The 19,160-nt window shown below is 48.3% G+C and overlaps 1 protein-coding gene across 1 annotated transcript; it reads left to right on the top strand.

The window, feature by feature from the left end:
* Window positions 1-3,133: 3,133 nt before the first annotated feature.
* LOC135370678 (uncharacterized) lies at window positions 3,134-18,004 on the top strand. The gene is made up of 2 exons (XM_064604468.1): window positions 3,134-3,312; window positions 10,559-18,004. Exons 1-2 carry the CDS (start codon window positions 3,304-3,306, stop codon window positions 17,822-17,824), a joined length of 7,275 nt encoding a protein of 2,424 aa, XP_064460538.1. The 5' UTR covers window positions 3,134-3,303; the 3' UTR covers window positions 17,825-18,004.
* Window positions 18,005-19,160: the final 1,156 nt, after the last annotated feature.

Raw genomic sequence — 19,160 nt, 5'->3', positions numbered from 1 at the left:
TCAGGAGAACCCAGGGTGCACGCAGTGACCAACGGTCGTAGTAACGAGGGTAACGTGCACATGTTCTCCTCTAGTTGTGCGGAAAATACCGGTCATTGTCATAAACGAAGTGTCGTACTAACGGGCAAGTGTGACCTGCAAAGGCGATTGGGAGGAAACGGTTCCAGAGAAAAGCGGTCATAATAGCGGGGGTGTCGTATTAACGACTTTATTTTCCAAAGACGGTGTGTCAGGATGATAACATTGCCACGGTCTCTCAATACTCTGTAGAGTATTGCCTATCAAGTCATTGCCTGTTACAATTGACATTGCCTAACCAAGTCCAGCCCAGAGTAATGATGAAGGTGTAACCAAAGAGTACCCTTTCCGAGCGAGTATCGCTTTCCTTCTCCCTCTCCTTCAGAAGAAGCGCTGCAATGCGGAGATTGGTTTCCTCAAACGGTCTCTCGCGATGATTGGACAAATCGTTTGAGGATACTCGCTCCAATGGGAGCTCGCTCGGCACTGTTGGTCTTCTTAAGAAAGAGAGGAAAAATGTAGATTCTTTTTTTTTTTTTTTTTTATCGGTCATAAATCACGAACGACGCAAGGAATATGAATCCTGTTCCTTGTGAATCGATGTCAAGGTAACGGCATCCTTCATTCCTTGAGGAGAAAGCTTCGGGGGATACCTCGAACGATGTTTCTGTCGTTCGCTTTGTGTTCTAATCTGAATTATTATTATTATTGCTACATATATTGGCCTTACAAATGGGTAATGCGGAGCTCCTCTAAAAATAGAACTTCACCGCATAAACCATCATCGCGAATGACAAACCAGAGCCGAAATTAGAACTACGCACTTTCCAATCGCCGAAACGACACAACCTTCCCCTTATCTGCACTCTAAAAACGGAGCTTAGCCGCACAGCACGTTCCTAGCCAACCATAATCCCGAGTGACATCTTTCTTCCCCCTGATTTGCAGAAAACGGTGGGGGTGTACGCCATGTTTGTGGAAATGGCGTACGCCCCCGTTTTCATCAAATCAAGGGAGAGACACATCGCCCTTAACGTTGTCGTTAAAGGTGATGGCTGTGGTTAGGAGCGTGCTATGTGTTGACGTTCATTTTTAAGAGCGATGGGTCGAAGAGCTCCGATCAGCTCCATCGCTCCAAAGCCCTCTCACGTGTATTGTGCGTCTCTCTTTCTGCCCTCTTGTAGTGGACTACTTGTCGTCCACTGGATTGATCCAGAAGCTTTAGTTCTTTCTTGTCTTTTCATTCTTCCTTCATCATCTTCACATAATATTCGTCCACGTGCAATGGGGTAGGGTACCGCACCACAGCGGTGAAACACCCCATGTCATCGCCATCATTCATTGTTGTTGTTGTTTTTGACTTGTAGTCCGAAGTTGTGGTTTCGGTTCAATTTGCATAGCGAAATTTGGCAATTTATATATCAAGGTACGTTCGCTTCTCAGGGTGTTTAATAAGGACGATTGGTTTGAATAATGACACTTGCACCAATTCTGCTATCTCGCATTCTCAGAAAACCTCGAAGTAATAAGCTCATTAAACGGTTTTTAGCTAATTAATCGTCCAGTGGTGCGCATACATTGTCCTGCAGGATGTCTTCCAAGACGCGCAACTTGCCTGCCAAGATGGCATCAGCGCTGCTCTCAGAACTTTTATCTGTGTCGAATAAAAAACAAAAAGCAAGAAACGTATATTTACTCCTTATGTGAGTCATTCTATCCATGCAACGATACAGTCATACAGACCACGACGTTGTCTCGCCGCTTCTTACGCTGTGCTTAGAAGGACAGCCATGGAGCCGTCGACTGATTTTGAGATTAGAGCTGTATTCGACTGTATGTTACGTCTATACATGCCATATGCAAAATATCATCCGACATAGCGTCGCAGTCGGCGAGATCAACAAGAGAGAGAAACAGAACGTTTGCATCCCGTTTTGGTTTTACGATGACGTAAGCACGTGCTGCCTCACCTTGGGGGACGTCACGAGGCTGTGATACCGAGAAAAAGGTGATTGGGCACTGTTTTCAGACACGATAAAGCGGAATCAACAAGTGTTGTCATGACAACACGATAAAAAAAAAAAAGAAGAAGGTGATGCGGAGAGTTTGGTCACAAAAAAATTAGGGCCCGCCGCTCTGCACTTGAACAGGTCGCCTGGTTACTTGACAGAGTAAAACCCGGAAGCAACTGTCGTGACGTCATGGCAGCTGCAAAATATAGCCCACGTTGCAAAATTCAATCAATACACGAATAATAAGTAATATACAATATACCAATTACTACATGATTATTTAATTAATCTAGGTATAATTGGTTAAGAACTTCATTACAACATTTTGCACGACGACTGAGCATCATGTCAGCATCAGAAACCACGTGACAGCGTTGTCTTCTGCTAACTTTTAAAAAAAAGCTTTGGTCTGGATCTGGACTTTCCCGCTTTCGGACGGTGCGGGCTTTCTTTCTGTGGAGGTGCAGAACGCTTGTCTCGGTACACGTGCGTTGGTGCTCATCCGGAAGCACACTTCTTAGCTAAAGTTGCCATGCCACACAAGAACACTGAACCTGATGTTTGTCTACTTCACTCTTCGAGCGTGACTTATCGACACAATGTGTTGAACATTTGGATGAATGAGTGTGGTGACGTTGAGTTGATCAACGGATGCAGTCAGAACCACGCTTTAAAGACGAATAAAACGAAGCAAAAATGGAAACGGAAAGCGTGAGGGTATTCTGCCTTATGACGTGTTGGGGGTTCTTTTCCTGCTGAGCGATCTGGCAAAATTTTGTTTGTTTTTTGTTGTTGTTTTTTTCAAAAACTACGTCCGCATTGCAGAGCGATGGAACAAGCAATCTCACATCTCAATCAGTTTACGCTTTCTATTTTTTAAATCTTTCTCAAGATACAAACCTCTATTAGTGGGCGATATAGTAGTTCGTTTTTCAAATAGAGGCGTACTATTTATTGCGTCTATTTTTATTGATCGCCACTCACTCAAGGTCGCTTGATCTTGAACCAGACCTTGGGCGGAATTTGGCACGCGAGCGCACTTCAGGAGCGAGTTCTTTTTTTTCCGTTTGGATCCCATCTGGTTTCGGACGCCAATGAAAGCTGTCAGAGAAAGCGAGTGAACGTGAGCTGGATTTGGGGTTCGAGATTAACCGTCGAAAGGGAGCATCTTTCTGAGGAGGTTGGTGGAAGGACCGCGTTCGCTCGCCACAGAGTGCTGGACAGTCGGCGGCACGTGCAAGCGGCCGTTTCTGACTGCTTCGAGTGGAAAATCATGAAATCGGTGAGTTTTATTGGGATTTTTCTCTCCGAGAATGTGTGGAAGGAGACTTGACGTGAGCGTAATATTGGAGAGCAATGTTCTTGGGCCTTGGTGCCGTTCGCCGGGGTCGTTGTATGGTTTGTGACGCAGCCTTAGCAGTGGGGACGCTTGTGGTAAGCGTTGACAGCGACCAGACCCAACCTAACCTAACCGCTGACACGCTGATTGTCTGACTCTCCGTGTCACGGGCGTGTGTACGTACTGCTCGCGGCACGCTTCTCTGAAATCAACACCCTGCGGTTTATCCCATCTGAAATCTCCAGGTGTTGTCAGATCATCTATTCTGAGTAATGAAAATGAACACGTGCAGCGTATGGTCTTTCTTTAAATACAACGTCGGAACATTTCCCAGAGCAGACAAGGAAATACGGGCTCCCGAACCATTGACATGCGATTCCACACAACCGTGTCTCAACCCGCAAGCAGGACCTGCTGCAACGTATCGTAGCAGCTGAGTCCAAGAAAGTATACAAGGGGAGCTCAACGCCCATTTGCACATTTCGATCGGGGGGCGTGGGCTCGAATCCCACTACTAGTGCTAGTTACTAGTGCTGCTACTGCTGGTGTACTGCTAGTGTTTACTGCTAGTGTATACTAGTGCGCCATTTCACCAACTGTCATTATTTAATACCTATTACAGCTAGTTTTCTATCTTTCCTATCTCAATATCTATTTTAGGAGTTACAAATACGAACTGCTGCGTCGAACAAAATTTGCATTAGGCCATGGAATGATTTAGGTTCTAGGATATTTCTAGGATAATCCGTATTTATGACGTTGCCACTGACCAAGAAGATATATGGCACAGGATAAGGATAATAGTTTTCGTGTTGCAACTAAATGGCAACGTGCAACGTGTTGCCGCGCAGCGCATAATCCTGGCCAATAAGATCTTCCATTGCGGTATGGTTCTATAAGCCAGCTCAAGCATGCGGTGATGCAAAAAAAGGTGGGCACAGTTAGTGGTTGTGGTGGTAGTGGTGGTAATGGTGATGGAAGTGCTTGCCCTAGTCGGCCACGTTCAGGCGGCCGACGTCACCAATATGCATCCTCGGCTGACTTCGCGGGGATAACTGTGCCGACATCTGTCTTAATGTGTCTTGAGGAACGCCCAAGGAAAACACCCAGACAGCACAGCCGGTGCTCGGATCCGAACCCGGGTCACCTCCCAGTCTCGTACCTTTTAGTGCTATGGTGGTGGTGCTAATGAAAGAGTTCGCCGTTTTCGCCCTCACAGAGGCGGGCAACGTCTCGACTAACGCTCTGGGGGAACCTGCGTCCTGGGTACCGACATATGTCTGACCGCGTCTGAGGAAAACCAAGGAAAAACCCCCAGACAGCACATTATGCACCCGGATTCGAACCCGAGCACCTCCCAGTGTCGACGTGACATGGCCTGCACGCTAACCATTCAGCCGCGCGAGCTATGGTACCACCGCCGACGGCTCCTACCGTCTGTACTGATCATACAGACACAAAAGACATCAAGTACTAATCACGTTCTGCCGATCCTGCATACGTTCAACCGTGTACGTATTTTCTCTAATCTGGGTCCGTGTTCCATCACCATTATCATCAGCAGCAGCACATCCCAGGGTACTTATGCTAATGTTTGGTAATGGGCAGAATAGGGTTGAGCAGAAGACATCAAACAAGTCTGTCAGGCCAGTGACACTGAGATTGAGATGTCATTGTACTTTTCAACCGGCGCGGAATGTGATGCGATGTTGGCGACCTTCCATGTCCTGTAGGCTAAGTGTCTGCCTTCCTGATTAGCTTTCGGTTTCTCGTGGAGATAGCACTTTTACGTAGGGAACTGAATTACACGCTGTGAATGCAAATTACTTACCGTGCAGGGGTCGAAGCGTGCGTCAGCACTTTATGGACCCCTGTCCGCAGTGTTAAAGCGCCTGAACTGAAGAAGAAGACGAAGAAGAAGAAGAAGATGATGATAATTCGTGGCTATAAACTGCCGCGTTGTAAGCAGAAAGTATAGTTCGTACGTGAAATTGCTACTCGTAGTGACTACGATGCTTTTAAGATGTAGCGACTGAATTTGCATTTATAGCTTTTAAAAAAAGGCGGTGCACCACAGTGCATGAAGCCAGTGTTTGAAGTGCATGAAGTGCACTGTTGCTGTTTATAGTCGGCATCACACGAATTTGCATACTACGAAAAGCATGCTCGGACATAATGTAAAAAAAAAAAAGGAAACAGTGTGATGAAATGCAGCAATGTCCCTGCAGACCTTAGCAATGAAACACGTACCACTCTCTCGACCAGGGACTCTCATTCAGGAACGTATTATTCGATTACTAACAGCTGGTTACATACACGTGTTGCAAGGTATAAATACTCGTACAGGTATACATGCATTAAAGGATACAAGTCGTTATATGTGGTGGTACAGATGAAGAACAGTGTCAGTGTAACATAGCTGGACAAAACGTTCCGCGAAATGTTTTCTTAATGTAAGCCAGTCGCAGGATTGAAATTGAAATGCACATTACGGCTCATGCAGACAGGTGAGATACATCGTGCCTTGCGTGTATAGCGTTTGACTGTGGCACGTAAAACGTGGTTTACTTTATGCATTGTGTCGTCTGCGGTGTACGGTAATTCATCTGCAGTGCGTCCATCCCTTACGCATGCGCTTAAACAACCACTTTTCACGCATTATAACAAAACTCGAGCTCCGCACTCTAAGGAAAAAGAAAGAAAGAAACTGAGTAAAATGGGGAGTAATTGCAGCTTCTAGTCCCCTATAGTGCAAATTACTCCCTCTTTTTGGTCCCCTAACCGCGATATTTACTGCCAAATTGGCACTGAACTTCACAATGAATGCAACAGTCTACGTAAATATGAGCTCTCGGTAAATTTGATGGCGTAACGCTGGTAAAATTCAGCCAAGTTCACAGTTTTCCACCCACACACAGAGTAAGAAACACTTAGTGCTTTCTTTCTTCGCAAATTGTGCCCTATGTTTGTCGCAAGATGTTATATCACTCGATATATCACGGTTGACAGTTAGATTCAAAGTATTTTCATGCATGCACACGAATTATGTAGTACCTGGGACAAGAACAGAGCGTGAAATGCAGTCCACACTCTGTGACATTCATTCACTCCCGTGCATTTATTCCCGAAAGGGAGTATTTTTTTTTTTTTTTTTTTGTGGCAATGCATCTAACCCCCAAAAGGAGTAAAATTACTCTCTCTCTTTTTTTTTTTTTTTTTCTTAGAGTGCGCTTGTCGATGCAGACGACTGTTTCAAGTGAAGTCCTCATATTCTGAGAAATAATGACCTGTTCGAGTTGGACCCTACCGAGTCGAAGTCTTGCGGACGATGTTTCAAAGACCTGCATGGCCGGCGCCCTTGTGTATTAGAAAAACACATGCAGGAAAAAATGAGAAATCCTAAGCAGCACAACATCTTGGCTCAATATTGGACCAATGTTGTGCTGCCAGATAATCGCGCTATCTGCTCGCACATGTTCTACAGCAGCAGCAACCGGTGACCATTCAACGACAGTAAGGATCGCCGTTCTACAAGAACTCCTTGGCCAATGCGATCGACCTTTCCTCGAAGTGAGTTTGTGAGCATATAGCATTTCGCGCAGCTTCGCAGGTCCCGGTCGTTCGTCCACGCGAGGCGCAATAAAGACCGATCTGGGAGCTCCGGTTGTTGGTTAGCCACGGTTGCTTCTTCTACACCTTGACTCACCCAATACGTGCAATATTACGCAGAGAGCAGAGCGAATCAGTGCGTCAAAGATGTCTTCTGCAAACACGATGAAAATGAAACAGTTGTTGAGCCTGCCTGCAGCGCTGTTCACGACAGCGTTTCCTAGTTTCAACAAGCAGGTAGTGTACGTGACTTTGTTTTGACTGGCACGCCATGTGTAGCAACGCGTCGGAATTCGCAGGCAAGCCGAACGCTCTTGCTGATAAAGGGGTGTTTTGTCCAAAGTTCGGAATGGTTGGATGCAGCGTCACGGCGTCAGTCGTCACTTCGAAACGAGTAGCGTATAGCAGCATGCTGTGTACGCCTTGCACGTAATGTGTGACTTGGTTCCAATATGTTAATTTCTTCTTTCGGTGATTAGGGTATTTGTCGGTTCCTTAAGGCCATTAAGGCCATTAAGGCCAAACTTAAGGCCGTTAGCGTAACGGCGTTTACTTCGGCTGTTGTCCAACCATCATTTCGAGTGACATCGTTCTCTGCCTTGATTTGTTGAAAACAGGAGACGTAAGCCTTTTTTGTGACAATTATGAATAGCATAAGTGTCACAAAAAAAGTCGTACGCCTCTCGTTTTCAACAAATCAGGGCAGATAACGACGTTATTCGAAATGATGGTTGGACAACAGGTGAAGAAAACGCCGTTACGCTAACGGGGTTAGGTTTGCATGCCGTCTGAGTGGGGTATAAATCAAGCCATTTCCGGCTGCGTTAGGCCCCGTATTAATCCTCGTACGTAAATAACGGTGACCATGTTGACGGGTCATAGAATCTACCGCGCTCGTGTTAAGGTCACTTGTTCGCGTGAACATTGGCGTTCCACGTCCAAAGTGCACATCTAGAAGGCGTCACGAAGGCAGAACGCAGATATACCGTTATCTCTTTCCCGATGTCCTCATATTAAAATTTGATGCTAGCTGCAAGAAAAATATGCGGTTGTTGTCTTCTTTACCTTTAGAGCTTGCTGTTCCTGATCGCTTCGAATAATGTGATTTATCGAGAATAGGTTTTAATCTTCGTATCCTTACCCTTATCTTTGTGTATGTAATCTTGATCCTTAATAGCTCAATAAGAGTAGAAATAGCAAAAAAAAAAAAAAAAAAGGTATGCGATGTGAGCCAATCACAACGTACCCTGTAGCCCAGAAGACAAAGTAATTCCAACAGGACCATCAGTTCCGGTCATAACCAAAGTTTAAGAAATGCAGGACCCTGCTCCTGGGGCCGTGCTGTGGCTGTTGCTAGTTTAAACAATTATTGCGGTAACCGAATTGAAACTTCAAAGCCCTCCAGGGAATACCGAAACCGTAGCGTATAAAAAAATGGGCTACAAAAATTACTTCAGTCTAGGAAAGAGTGCATTGCTTGAGATGAGGTTCCGAAAGTGAGCCTCAGACAAACCCAATAAATGATTTTTCATCTGGCACTTTCTGCGGGATCTCGCGACCGCTCAAAAAACAATTAGACCTTCGACCTTTCGCGAGAACTTTCTCGCTAAGAAACGTCGTACATCATCCGGAAGACCACCGTCACTATACCAAATAGAAAAACTCAACAACGACAACAAATATAGACGATAATGCGGAGTGAAAGAAAAAAAAATTGAAAAAAACTTAAATGATGAATGCGACGAGATAGAAAAAGAAGCACCGCCACTTTTATGTGTTTCTATACGAAAAAGTATAGAAAAACTACGAACAGGTATTTCTGTGTTCGCCCTCGATCACTGGGAAGAAAGTCCTCCTGAGCCATCAGCGATTCCGTCTGCGTAACGGTATGTAGTCCGCGGAGTCTTCGCCAGGGGGCCCCATATTGGGCTACGCGGACGACGAAAATAACGTTTTCGCGGTGATCCTGGTTCGGCTGCGAACGATAAAGCAAGAAAGAAAGAGACAGCGGCGAAATCCCCCCGGAGTCACGTCATGATCTTTGCTATGCGGGAAAGTACGGAAACGTGTTCTGAAATTGAGAGGAATTTCGATATCTGACAGTGACCTTGAGCGGTTATAACGGGAGATTATCGACGAGAATACTTTTGCTTTTCAGTTTCGATTTCCTTTCTTTTTATTGCTTCTGCGAATATGTTGGCAACATGCGAGCTACCAGTCAAACGTCATTCCGAATGACTCTTCCCTCCTCCTTCCTCCCCCAAGTTGTTGGAGATTTTATTTTATTCATTCGTTTATTGATGATGCGATAAAGGGGAACTGAAGTGCCAAAATTTCTGGAACTCAGTGCCAAAAACACGCGGTTGCTTTGACACCAGCCTAAAAGGAACGAGATTCATCGGTTGCGTCGTTCCTGGTTATGAGCGACAGAAACCGCAATTTAAGCTTTCCTTCTCTCCCTCCCCTTCTGAAGGAGCGGGACAATGCGGACAGGCCTCGGATTGGTCTCCTCAAACGGTCTCCCGCAATGCCATTGGATATAGTATCGGGAGACCAATGGGAGCACGCTCCGCACTGTATAGGACTTATTAGAACAGGCAGAGCCCTGATAATCTACGACGTAGGGTTAGCGGAGGCAGAGAGAGGGGATATTTCTTTGCCGGCACGCTGGTAGTATAGTTTTTTTTATTCTGTGTTAGCACCGCGAAGCAACTGTGGCTACGAGCGGCGTTCAGATGCGGACAGACGGAGAGGACAGCAGGAAGGAGTGGAGGACAGGGAGGTTAGTATGCGTCCAGGACAGACTTCAGAAGGAACTGTGCCGACATTCGTCTGGAAAGTCTTCTCTTCGGAAAACCCAGAGAAACCCTCAGACAGCACAGCCAGTGGTAGGATTCGAACCCACACACCTCCCAGTCTTCAGCACGAATGAAGTATAGTGCTTCTGGAAGTATAGTGCAAAAATCGTTCAGAGTAAAGCCTACTGCGCGGTTATGAACGCCCTGGGTAAAAGTGGAGAGCGACACTTTATGAAGTTTCCAAAAAGGTGCGGGGCATATTCGAGTCTTGAATCTAGAGGTGTAGACCTATTTTTCAACTGATGGTAGTGCAATCTTAAGACCATGTTGTAAGGAACCTAAGGTACGATCAGTGTTATCGATCAGATACATGAAATATGGTCATACCAAGGGAACTTGTTGTCGAAGTCCTGAGCTCTGGAATGTACAGCATGTCGCTTCTGTGCGCTCCAACCGAAACTGCGCCTCCTCGAACGATTCGTCCAATCAACGCAGGAGATCGTTTGTGGAGACCAATCGGAGGCCTCCCCGCGTTATCGGGCTTCTTGAGAATTAGAGGCAGAGGGAAAACGTAAATTGCGTTTTTTTTTTTTTTATCTATCAGAAAGCACGAACGACGCAACGTATAAAGCCCGCTCCTTCTATGTTGGTATCAAGGTAACGGCATATTTCATTCCGAAAAATGCTATCACTTTAGTGCCCCTTTAAGGCACTTGTACATCGTAACAAAGACTTTGCGAACCCAACGAGTACTATACCACGTCCGTTTATCTATTTTCTAGGTGCTGGCACTGTACCTGCTGCTGGCAGCAGTCCATGCTGCCCCTCTGGAGGTACGACAAAATCCGAAACAAACCGGAGTTCCGCACGAGCTTCAGCCTTTTGTGACGAACTCCGAAGAACATTCAAGTTCCGAAGAAACCGAACGCATCTTCAAAATCCATTCCAACTTCGGTGGCCTACGCCGTCTTTCCGACGATCCTCCGTCCGAGAGTGGCGGAACAAGCCCCGACAGTGGCGAGACGAGCATAGAAGAATCCGAGGAGGCTGAAGTCAAAACACTTCAACCATTTGGTGGCATCGTGCAGGGTAGTCGCAGGCTGGTAAGCCTAGACAGCTCGGAGGCTACCGGAGAGCATGTGGAAGACGCTGAGGAGTCTTCGTCACCAGAGCAATTGAAGATTCCGCTTGACACCGGAGGCCTGGACAAGAGAGGGCTTGGATATTCGGCAGCAGAAGACAAGGAATCTTCCGTGATCGGTGGCGGTAGTACGGTGACAGGAACTAGTCCTGGAACAGGTGTCGTAGATGCTGCAGCCAGTAGCGACAAGTTAGCACCCTTCACCGTTGGTGGAAAGTGGAACGAGGACTCACAGCGTACGCTACAGAGCGTTCCTGCTGGAAGTAATCCTGACGAACTCAAGCGAGGCTTAATCACAGAAAAGGAAATTAGAATACACGGTGCTCTTTCTCCTGAAGAAGAGCGTGCTACAGATGTGTCTGAATACGCAATTACAGGTGGCAGCTTCGGCCAGCCCAGTCGTGCAGCTGCTGTAGGTGTAACGCCTGGGTCTGCTTCTTCAGTTAGTAAGGTTCCAGGATCTGATCAACCGGTTCCAGATACTGGTGTTGCGACTCCGCATGCGGAAATCGCCAAGGACACAGAAGATGCAGTGTCAGTTCGGACCAGACTCGAGGATGCGACCAGCGCCCACGAAGTAACGGGGAACAAGAAAAGTGCTGAAAACTCAGGTGGTGTTGAGGGTGTTGGAAAGGGTCAACCAGCGCTAGCGACTTCAGTGGTTAGCTCCGGTGCGGGCGTTCCCGTGGTTCCTATCACATACACATTCCATTCGTTTGCTGATAATAATGAGAGCGGCGAGATTTCCCTTCCTACCGTGCGAGACGGGCAGGACAGTGTTGTAATCAAGGACCTAGCGTTCGAACCACTCAGGCAGTCATCGAAGCCGGTTGCGGAGAGTGGCACAGTTGGGCAAGGTGCCGGTCAGACGGAAGGTGCTCAAGACAAACCGGAGGTCCTCAACACTGGTACGCGTGTCTTCCATGGTCCTCCTGGAGGTTATGGTATCAAGTTTCAAGGATCAAAAATTAATGAACCCTCGTTTAGTGCACGCGACATCAAAGATGAATCCGAAACGTCTCAGCGAACAGGTGAATTTCAGCCACATGGAACAGTTGCTGCTGATGTAAAGGGTGAAGATGGCGCTGCAGTGAGTGGTGGAAAGCTAGATTCGAGTGCTTCGAGTGCTCCTGTTAGGGCTGACCAGCATCGAGATGGAAACGTTCCTGAAGGAACAGTTGTGGGTACCATGAGCCGGCAGGTCACTTTCGGGGATGCGAGCGGTGGGCAAGCTAGCACCACCGCAGGTAACGACGAAGAAGGTGGAGGAGGCCCCGAGGATGGCTCTAGGCAGACCGGGCAGGTGTTTGGTGGCGCAAGAAATACCGTTGGCTCCCTCCCTGATTTCGTATCCACTGGAAGAGCCACTGATGCACGAGTTAGGGAAGATGAGATGAATGACAGTACGTTACCGAGTGTAGGGGATGTCAGTACATCTGATACTTCCCCGACTGATCGATCTGATCACGAGAAATCATTTGACACCGGTACCAGTTTCCATTTCAGAGAAGGTTCCGAGCGGCCTAAAGCTCCATCAGCTCCGCAGAAGGTGCATAGTCCAGGAAAGAATGATAGTACGACAGCATCTGACCCTAACGCCGTCTTTCCCACTCCTGAGAAGCAAGAGTCGGCAAGTTCCAATGCTGAAAACCTTCAACCGATGGATGGTGGAGCTTCTTTACTAAAGAGTGACGTAGAAGAAACTTCTGTGACAGACAGAGACGCAGAAGCCCAAGGTCCGATACATGTGATGCTGTCCGGAAAAGGCTGGTCGGTTGCGACTGACGATGCTTCATTCCTCGAGAGCAGTCCGGACATGAGGAAAGAACTAACAGAGTTTGCAACGCACCTTAGGAAGGTCGATTTTCCCTCGCTGTCGGAAGACTTTGGTCGCAGACTTAACGCTGACCGGCCTTCTGGCGTACCTATCTCTGCAGACCAACACGGAGTGTTTAAAGTCGGTTCTAGTTTGAAAGACACCCTGGAAGAATTCGACAAGCTTATAGGCGACGAAGATGGGAGAAGTCCTGAGGTGGCGCGAACTGGTGCTGCGCCTGTTCATGAAAGCCAAATGACGGCAACTGGCAAGGAACCCTCTCTCGAAGAACCAATTATACCGGAAGAGGCGAGCTTACTGTGTCCGGAGGGTGTTCATAAGCCGGAGCCGGCAGACGGTAGCCGTCACGCCAGCCATGTTTCTAAATGTCGGGACCGTGTCACTAAAGACCTGAGTGGTCCAGAAGTTAGCAAAGAACAAGCATCCGAGCAAAATCCAGAAACAAACGGGTTTGTGCACACGAAACCAAAATCTTACTCTGGCGACTTACCGGCCAGAGACGTACCTTCCGAAGCAGCATTGCCAAGTGGAAAACATGCAGAGCAAGGTCTATCGCAAGAAAGTGGTGGTTCCGACGTTTCTTTACCACAAGTCCGGGAGCATGGTAAAGAAGGTGAGGAAAGCGGTGTTACCCGTGATCTCGATGAAAGCTACGAAACCAAGAAATCTGAAGAACGCAAGAAACCTGCCCAGAGTCAAAGCGGTGTGGTGGTCTTCTTAGCTGAATCCAGGGACTCTGCTACCGATGGAATATCGCTTCAGCACGGACCTGGTGTGGGCGAACAGGAACCGTCAGTACGTCAAAATAACGACGAAGTTGCAGCACACGGTCACGACGATGGTGTCGTTCAACAAGGAGCGGTGTCTGAAAGCTCCGTAGACACTCTGGAACCCGAACCGAAGCTCACTGCAGAAGGCGGGCAAGTTCTAGATAGGGAACATTCTGCAAGTAAAGGTAAAGAGGAAGTGCTGCTTGATAATAATGAGGCGACACCCGCAAATGTAGAAGGAAAAGCAGAGGATGCAGCTACCACATCTCTCGGAGGACAGAAAACAGAAGGAGGTATGCCGTCAATGAGACAGGACGCAGAAGCTGTTGGTCACGATGCCAGAGGTACAGCTGAGATGCACGGTGTTTCTGATACTCTCCATCCCGAAGCTGTCGGCATCCCCACCAAACATACACAAGATGTCTTTGGGCAGAGTGCTTCAACTACGGGAGCCGATGGTGAGCAGCATGCAGCAGACCAAATGCAACACGATGGCTTAGGGGGAGCTCTACGGGGTGTGGACAAGGAAAAACCTGATGTTGTAGTAAAAGATGCTTCGGTAGCTGCTGCGCCAGAAGCTGATACCTCTGATCAGTCTCAACAGGCTGAGTACCAAAGCAAACAAGCAGAAAACGACGCATCTACAGAAAGCAAAGCGGATGGAAGCGTGAAGGATGAACAAACTGTGGGAGATAGTCATGGTGAAGAGGATGAAGAGGAGTATCCGAAAGTGCAGGTTGATGAGAGTTTCCGCGAAGGCCTAGGTCCTAGTCATGGAAGCGATGGCTACATTCCAGCGGAGGCAAGAGAACAGGAAGAGAACACGACCCGTGACGGAACGGAGGAACCTGGTACCACTGTTACGGTGACGGAGGCTGAAATTACCTCGCAGGAAGCGCCACAGCAACAGGATACTGGATCCGACGGATTGACTGACTCTACAGAGCAGCATGTGCCGGAAAAGCAGGACGCTGTTGCAGATGGAACGGCGAGCGGTGGTAATGTTGCAGAGCTCCCAGATGTTTCACCGGGAAAGTTTTTCCCTACCCCATACGAGTACACTCGGCGCCCTGAGGTACCGGGCCATACAACCAGTGACGGAGATGAATATGATGTTCCCAAACTTCCCGATGTTGTTGATGCGGCAGAGTCACATGAGAGTAATGGAGCTGGCATTTCTCAAAAGCACGACGTGACTGACTCTACCCAAGCTCCAGGGCTACGTCTAGGCGATCAAAGTGTTCCTGGAGTTGAGGAGCAGTACGTCCCTTCGGCGAAGGATCACACCCAAGGTGCACAGGTACCTCAAGATAGTCACACTGTACATGGACTTGACGACCAAGACCTCCCTGCTGTCCGTGATCATACCCAAGACGGTGCAGCTGTTCCTGGAGCCGAGGAACATGGCGTACCTCCACAGCCTGATCACACCCAGGGTCCAGAGGAGTCTGAAGATGGTCAGACTGTTCGTGGAGTTGAGGAACAAGACCTACCTGTCGTCCGTGATCATTCCAAAGCTCCAGGGCTGTATCAAGATCAATCTGTCCGTGAAAGTGAGAAACAGGGCATGCCTTCTTTTCCCCATCATTCACAGGGTCCAGAGGTATCTCAAGATGATCACATTATTCGTGGACCTGAAGAACAGGCCGTGCCCATAATCCGTGACCATACCCAAGCTCCAGGGGTGTATCAAGAAGAACACACTGTTAATAGAGATGAGGAACAAGGCGTGCCTTCGCTTCCGGACCATACCCAGGGTCCCGAGGTATCTCAAGATGGTCAGGTTGTTCGTGGACCTGAAGAACAGGGCATGCCTATAGGCCGTGATCAGACCGAAATTCCAAAGTCACCACAAGATGACCATACTCTTGCTGTTACTAAGGAAGTTGACGACCATTTAGACGTTTCAGAAGTACCAGGACACGTTCCTGTAGTTCACGCTCACGTAGAAACAGATGACAAAACTGATGCTGATCGGAAAGCAGCCGTAGCTGAAGAAAGAGATGTTGTCCATGACGCTAGTGAACCCGAGGATGCAGACACTCCAGAGGTTGCACTTCAGCAGCCTGCCGCAGTTCATCACGGAATTGGTGTACAACAAGGAAAGCAAACTGATCCGTTAATACCCACTCATACTCAAGACCACGAGCCTGTTAATACACTGAAACCTCCCAGTGTACCCACAGGCACATCTGACGTTACCCACCACTCTTTGCCATGCGACCATCCAACGCTCCCCGTCAAGGCAACAACACCGCAACACGACACAGGACCGGTGGTGCATCAAACTGTTACTGGTGTACACCAACAACAACAACACGAGGTTCATCCCAATATTCCATCTTTACAATATCACCCAGGGGTAGTAACTGCACCGCATCTCCAACCTATAAGTACTGGAACGCTGGCCCAGGAACAGGGACCATTCGGGATATCCCATCATTACGCTAACAACTTTGGCTCGCAACATCAGGATCCGCAACTTGGCAGTGTTTCATTACGTCAGCCTAGTCCTTTCGGCCCTCCTCACCACTACCCTGGAGGCTTCATAATTGTCCACCATAAACAAGGCGATGCTGGCGTTCCTCAGGTGCAGACCGGGGTTCCACACAATCCACAGCACCACTTACAAGGTATTAGACCTGCTTTGCAATTCCAGACAGATGTTCCACGTCACGAGCCATCCTCCGTTGGTACTCCTGTCCTCCATGCACACAGTGGTGCAGCGCCTCTCCCTCAACCACCACAGCCTCACCAATTGGGCCACGCTGTTGGTCCATCTGACAGCGTACAACTAGGCGGTGCACCTCATATCCAACCCGACGGAGTCGTTCGTCAACAGCCACCGGTAATAAGCGGCGCTGAACACCAGCCGCATGATGGTGCTCTTCGTCACGTACCCGGTATTCACGGCCCAGCATTACAGCGGGAGCTTGGAACAACCAGCCTTACACACCAACACACTGGAGCCGTACAGCTTAAAACACCTCAGCCCGGGACTTACTTCCACGCGGAACACATACCACAACATAGTCCAGGATCCGCAGTTTCTTTCGTTCAACACGGAGAACCCGGCACTATTCAAGCGCCTGCGGGGTATCCCTCCGCTGACTTCCCTGGCTTCCAGCTTCAGGAGCCTGTACCTCCGTTTGGCCTACTCACAGCCGATCCACTACAAACACCTAAACCAACAATTGGTGCTCAGCCCCAACAAGACGACCCCATTGCAAAATACTTCGTCGGACGAGTAGTCGCTCCAGCGGGACTACCACAGGAAAACCCTTTCGGCAGTGACCTAAGCACACATTTTGTAACGCAAGCTCAGAACAATCATTCCCAGCAAACGCCCTTTCCTGTAACATCACAAGTTCAACATTTCGCCGGCGCACACACACCAGGGACGTCTAAGTCGTCGCCGTTGACACCCGGCGTTCAAGCGCAACCTACATTCTCCACACTTCCTCAGGCTCCCACAGCCCACGAGTTCCCTGGCTTAGGACAGCTAGGACAGCTCGTCCCACAGCAGCAACCAGCGTCACCCGACCTCGAAACAGTTCGCATACCCTATCCACCTTTTTACATAACCTTTAAACGCGATCAGACGTCGGTGAAGGTTCCCCCTCCTAACCAGCATGCGTATGATAGCTCGCCTGAATTCCCCTCTCAAACAGCTGACGCTAAACCTTACGAGGATTCAGGAAGAGCCTTCGGAGGAGAGGGCACTCTCCGAGATCTGGAGGCCTCTGAACAGGGGTCGCATTTCGGTCGCATCCTCGTCTCTGAGGGGCCTGTCACATTTCAGGCACCTGCGCCTGACTTTCACTTCAATGCTCAGGCATTCGGTGCTCCTGCATTGACACCTCTCCTTCCTAACTACGGAGAGCGCGTCCCAGTGTTTGAGCAGCCGCGCGTGTTCGCACCTGTGGCAGGGCACCACAACCCTTTACTTCACGGCCATTTCAATCCATTGTTTCACCAGCAGCCTCTCGGATTTTATAACAACAACAACAACTTTCCAGGTTATAACTTGGAAGCTTCTGCCTCATCGAAATCAAAGCGAATGGTGCAAAGACCGTCTAAAATGCTGAAATCTCTTAGGCAAGCCGTTGCTTCAAAGCTATCACCTTCAGGCCTTCAACCATTTACGCGGTTTCGCTCGGGTCGACAGCAGTCACCTGAGACCGCAAAAGGACCTAAATTGTTATCATCTCGGCTCGCATTCAGGCAACAGCGGAGGCTCCCCCACCTTCAGGTGCGGCCCGCTCCCGCGAACCAGTTCGGACTTAGGGTGAAAGCGTAATTCCTAGATGGGGTAAGACATCGTTGCGGGATCTCACCCGTGTCGGGTGAAATTGGTGATGGTGACGTTGATAGACGAATCAATGTTGGTTTATACGTTTCGCAATACTTACATCTTGTTTTCGCGTTGATCGTTTGGGCTTCTTGCCCGCAGGAAATAAAGGTGTTTCGTTGTCGTTTCTGTGCCGAATATACTTGTTCCCTACTTCCCGACTGACCTATGTGCAATGTGGAAGGACACTGTGCGCGTCCTCATTCACTGCACAACATACCCTGCCCTGCCTGCATAAGTTTCCCTGAACCGTTTGGACAATAGAAATCCTGACATCGTAATATCGTGATATTCATATTGAGAACGTGCTGGGCGTTTTGGGAGCCTAAGAAGCATGACGCAGCGTTTTCGGCACTTGTAAGCTTTGTAGTGATTTGTGCTATGGAGATGCTCTTCGTATTCACGCATCTCACCATCGCGTTTCTTTGCACTCACGACAGGTCCAGGAAATAGTATGTAGATGGAGGGAGCAGTGCTAGGGTATATAGCTTTGTAGGTTTCTCTAGGAAGGAACGGGAGGGTTCGATCTAGGAGTAGCAGAATTCGTCGGGCTTCCAGTTCAGTTTCTCAATTTCTTATTCTTTTTTCTCGGTTCAATTCAATTCCTTGATTCGTGCTTGACTTGTTAATGGTAAGTTCTGGAATGGAGAAACTGCAGAGCTTACGAGCGGAGTAATTAGCTTTAGGTTATAGGAGAGTACTGAACGACCGTTTAGTTTCCTGTTGACGTGTTCCTCAGTCATGATTACACAGCCTATTTACCTTTCTCGCTACAACGCTTTTTGTTTGTTTGTTCCTTAGGACAAATATCCAAAAAGAATGAACGATTTGCGGGCAATAAATTTCCACGCTTGACTGCCACAAGGAAAAGTGCAGGAACATCGGCCCTCCGATCGCCTGCATCTCTGTTTTTTTTCCTCGTCTCGCGATTGTGGTCTTGGCGAGGCGGTGACTTGTTTTGTACCACGGAGAAAAGTGCGCTGGAATTTGTTTTCCATAGTCTTCTTGCAGGACACGGCACAAGACTCTATCTTGAAAGGGCACGTTCAGGAAGCTGTGGATAACCGGAAAAAGTACCATTCCGTGGCAATCAAGAAATCTGAATTTTGCAGTGTGTTTTTTTGTTAACATTTCACATGAGTACTCTGTTTTTAATCCTAACGGCACTCTCCTTGAAAGTCCTTTTTTCGCACCCTCCAGTTCTTCTGCCATTCTGTATTTCCGTCACGCTAAAGTACCCGCATGTGGAATACACCAGCAGCAACGCACGTGCGAAAATTCCCAC

Source organism: Ornithodoros turicata, chromosome 10 (genome assembly GCF_037126465.1).
Source record: "Ornithodoros turicata isolate Travis chromosome 10, ASM3712646v1, whole genome shotgun sequence".
Classification (NCBI taxonomy): Eukaryota; Metazoa; Arthropoda; class Arachnida; order Ixodida; family Argasidae; genus Ornithodoros; species Ornithodoros turicata.
The sequence above is the reverse complement of the archived record's forward strand: the minus strand, read 5'-3'. Positions and strand labels throughout refer to the sequence as shown.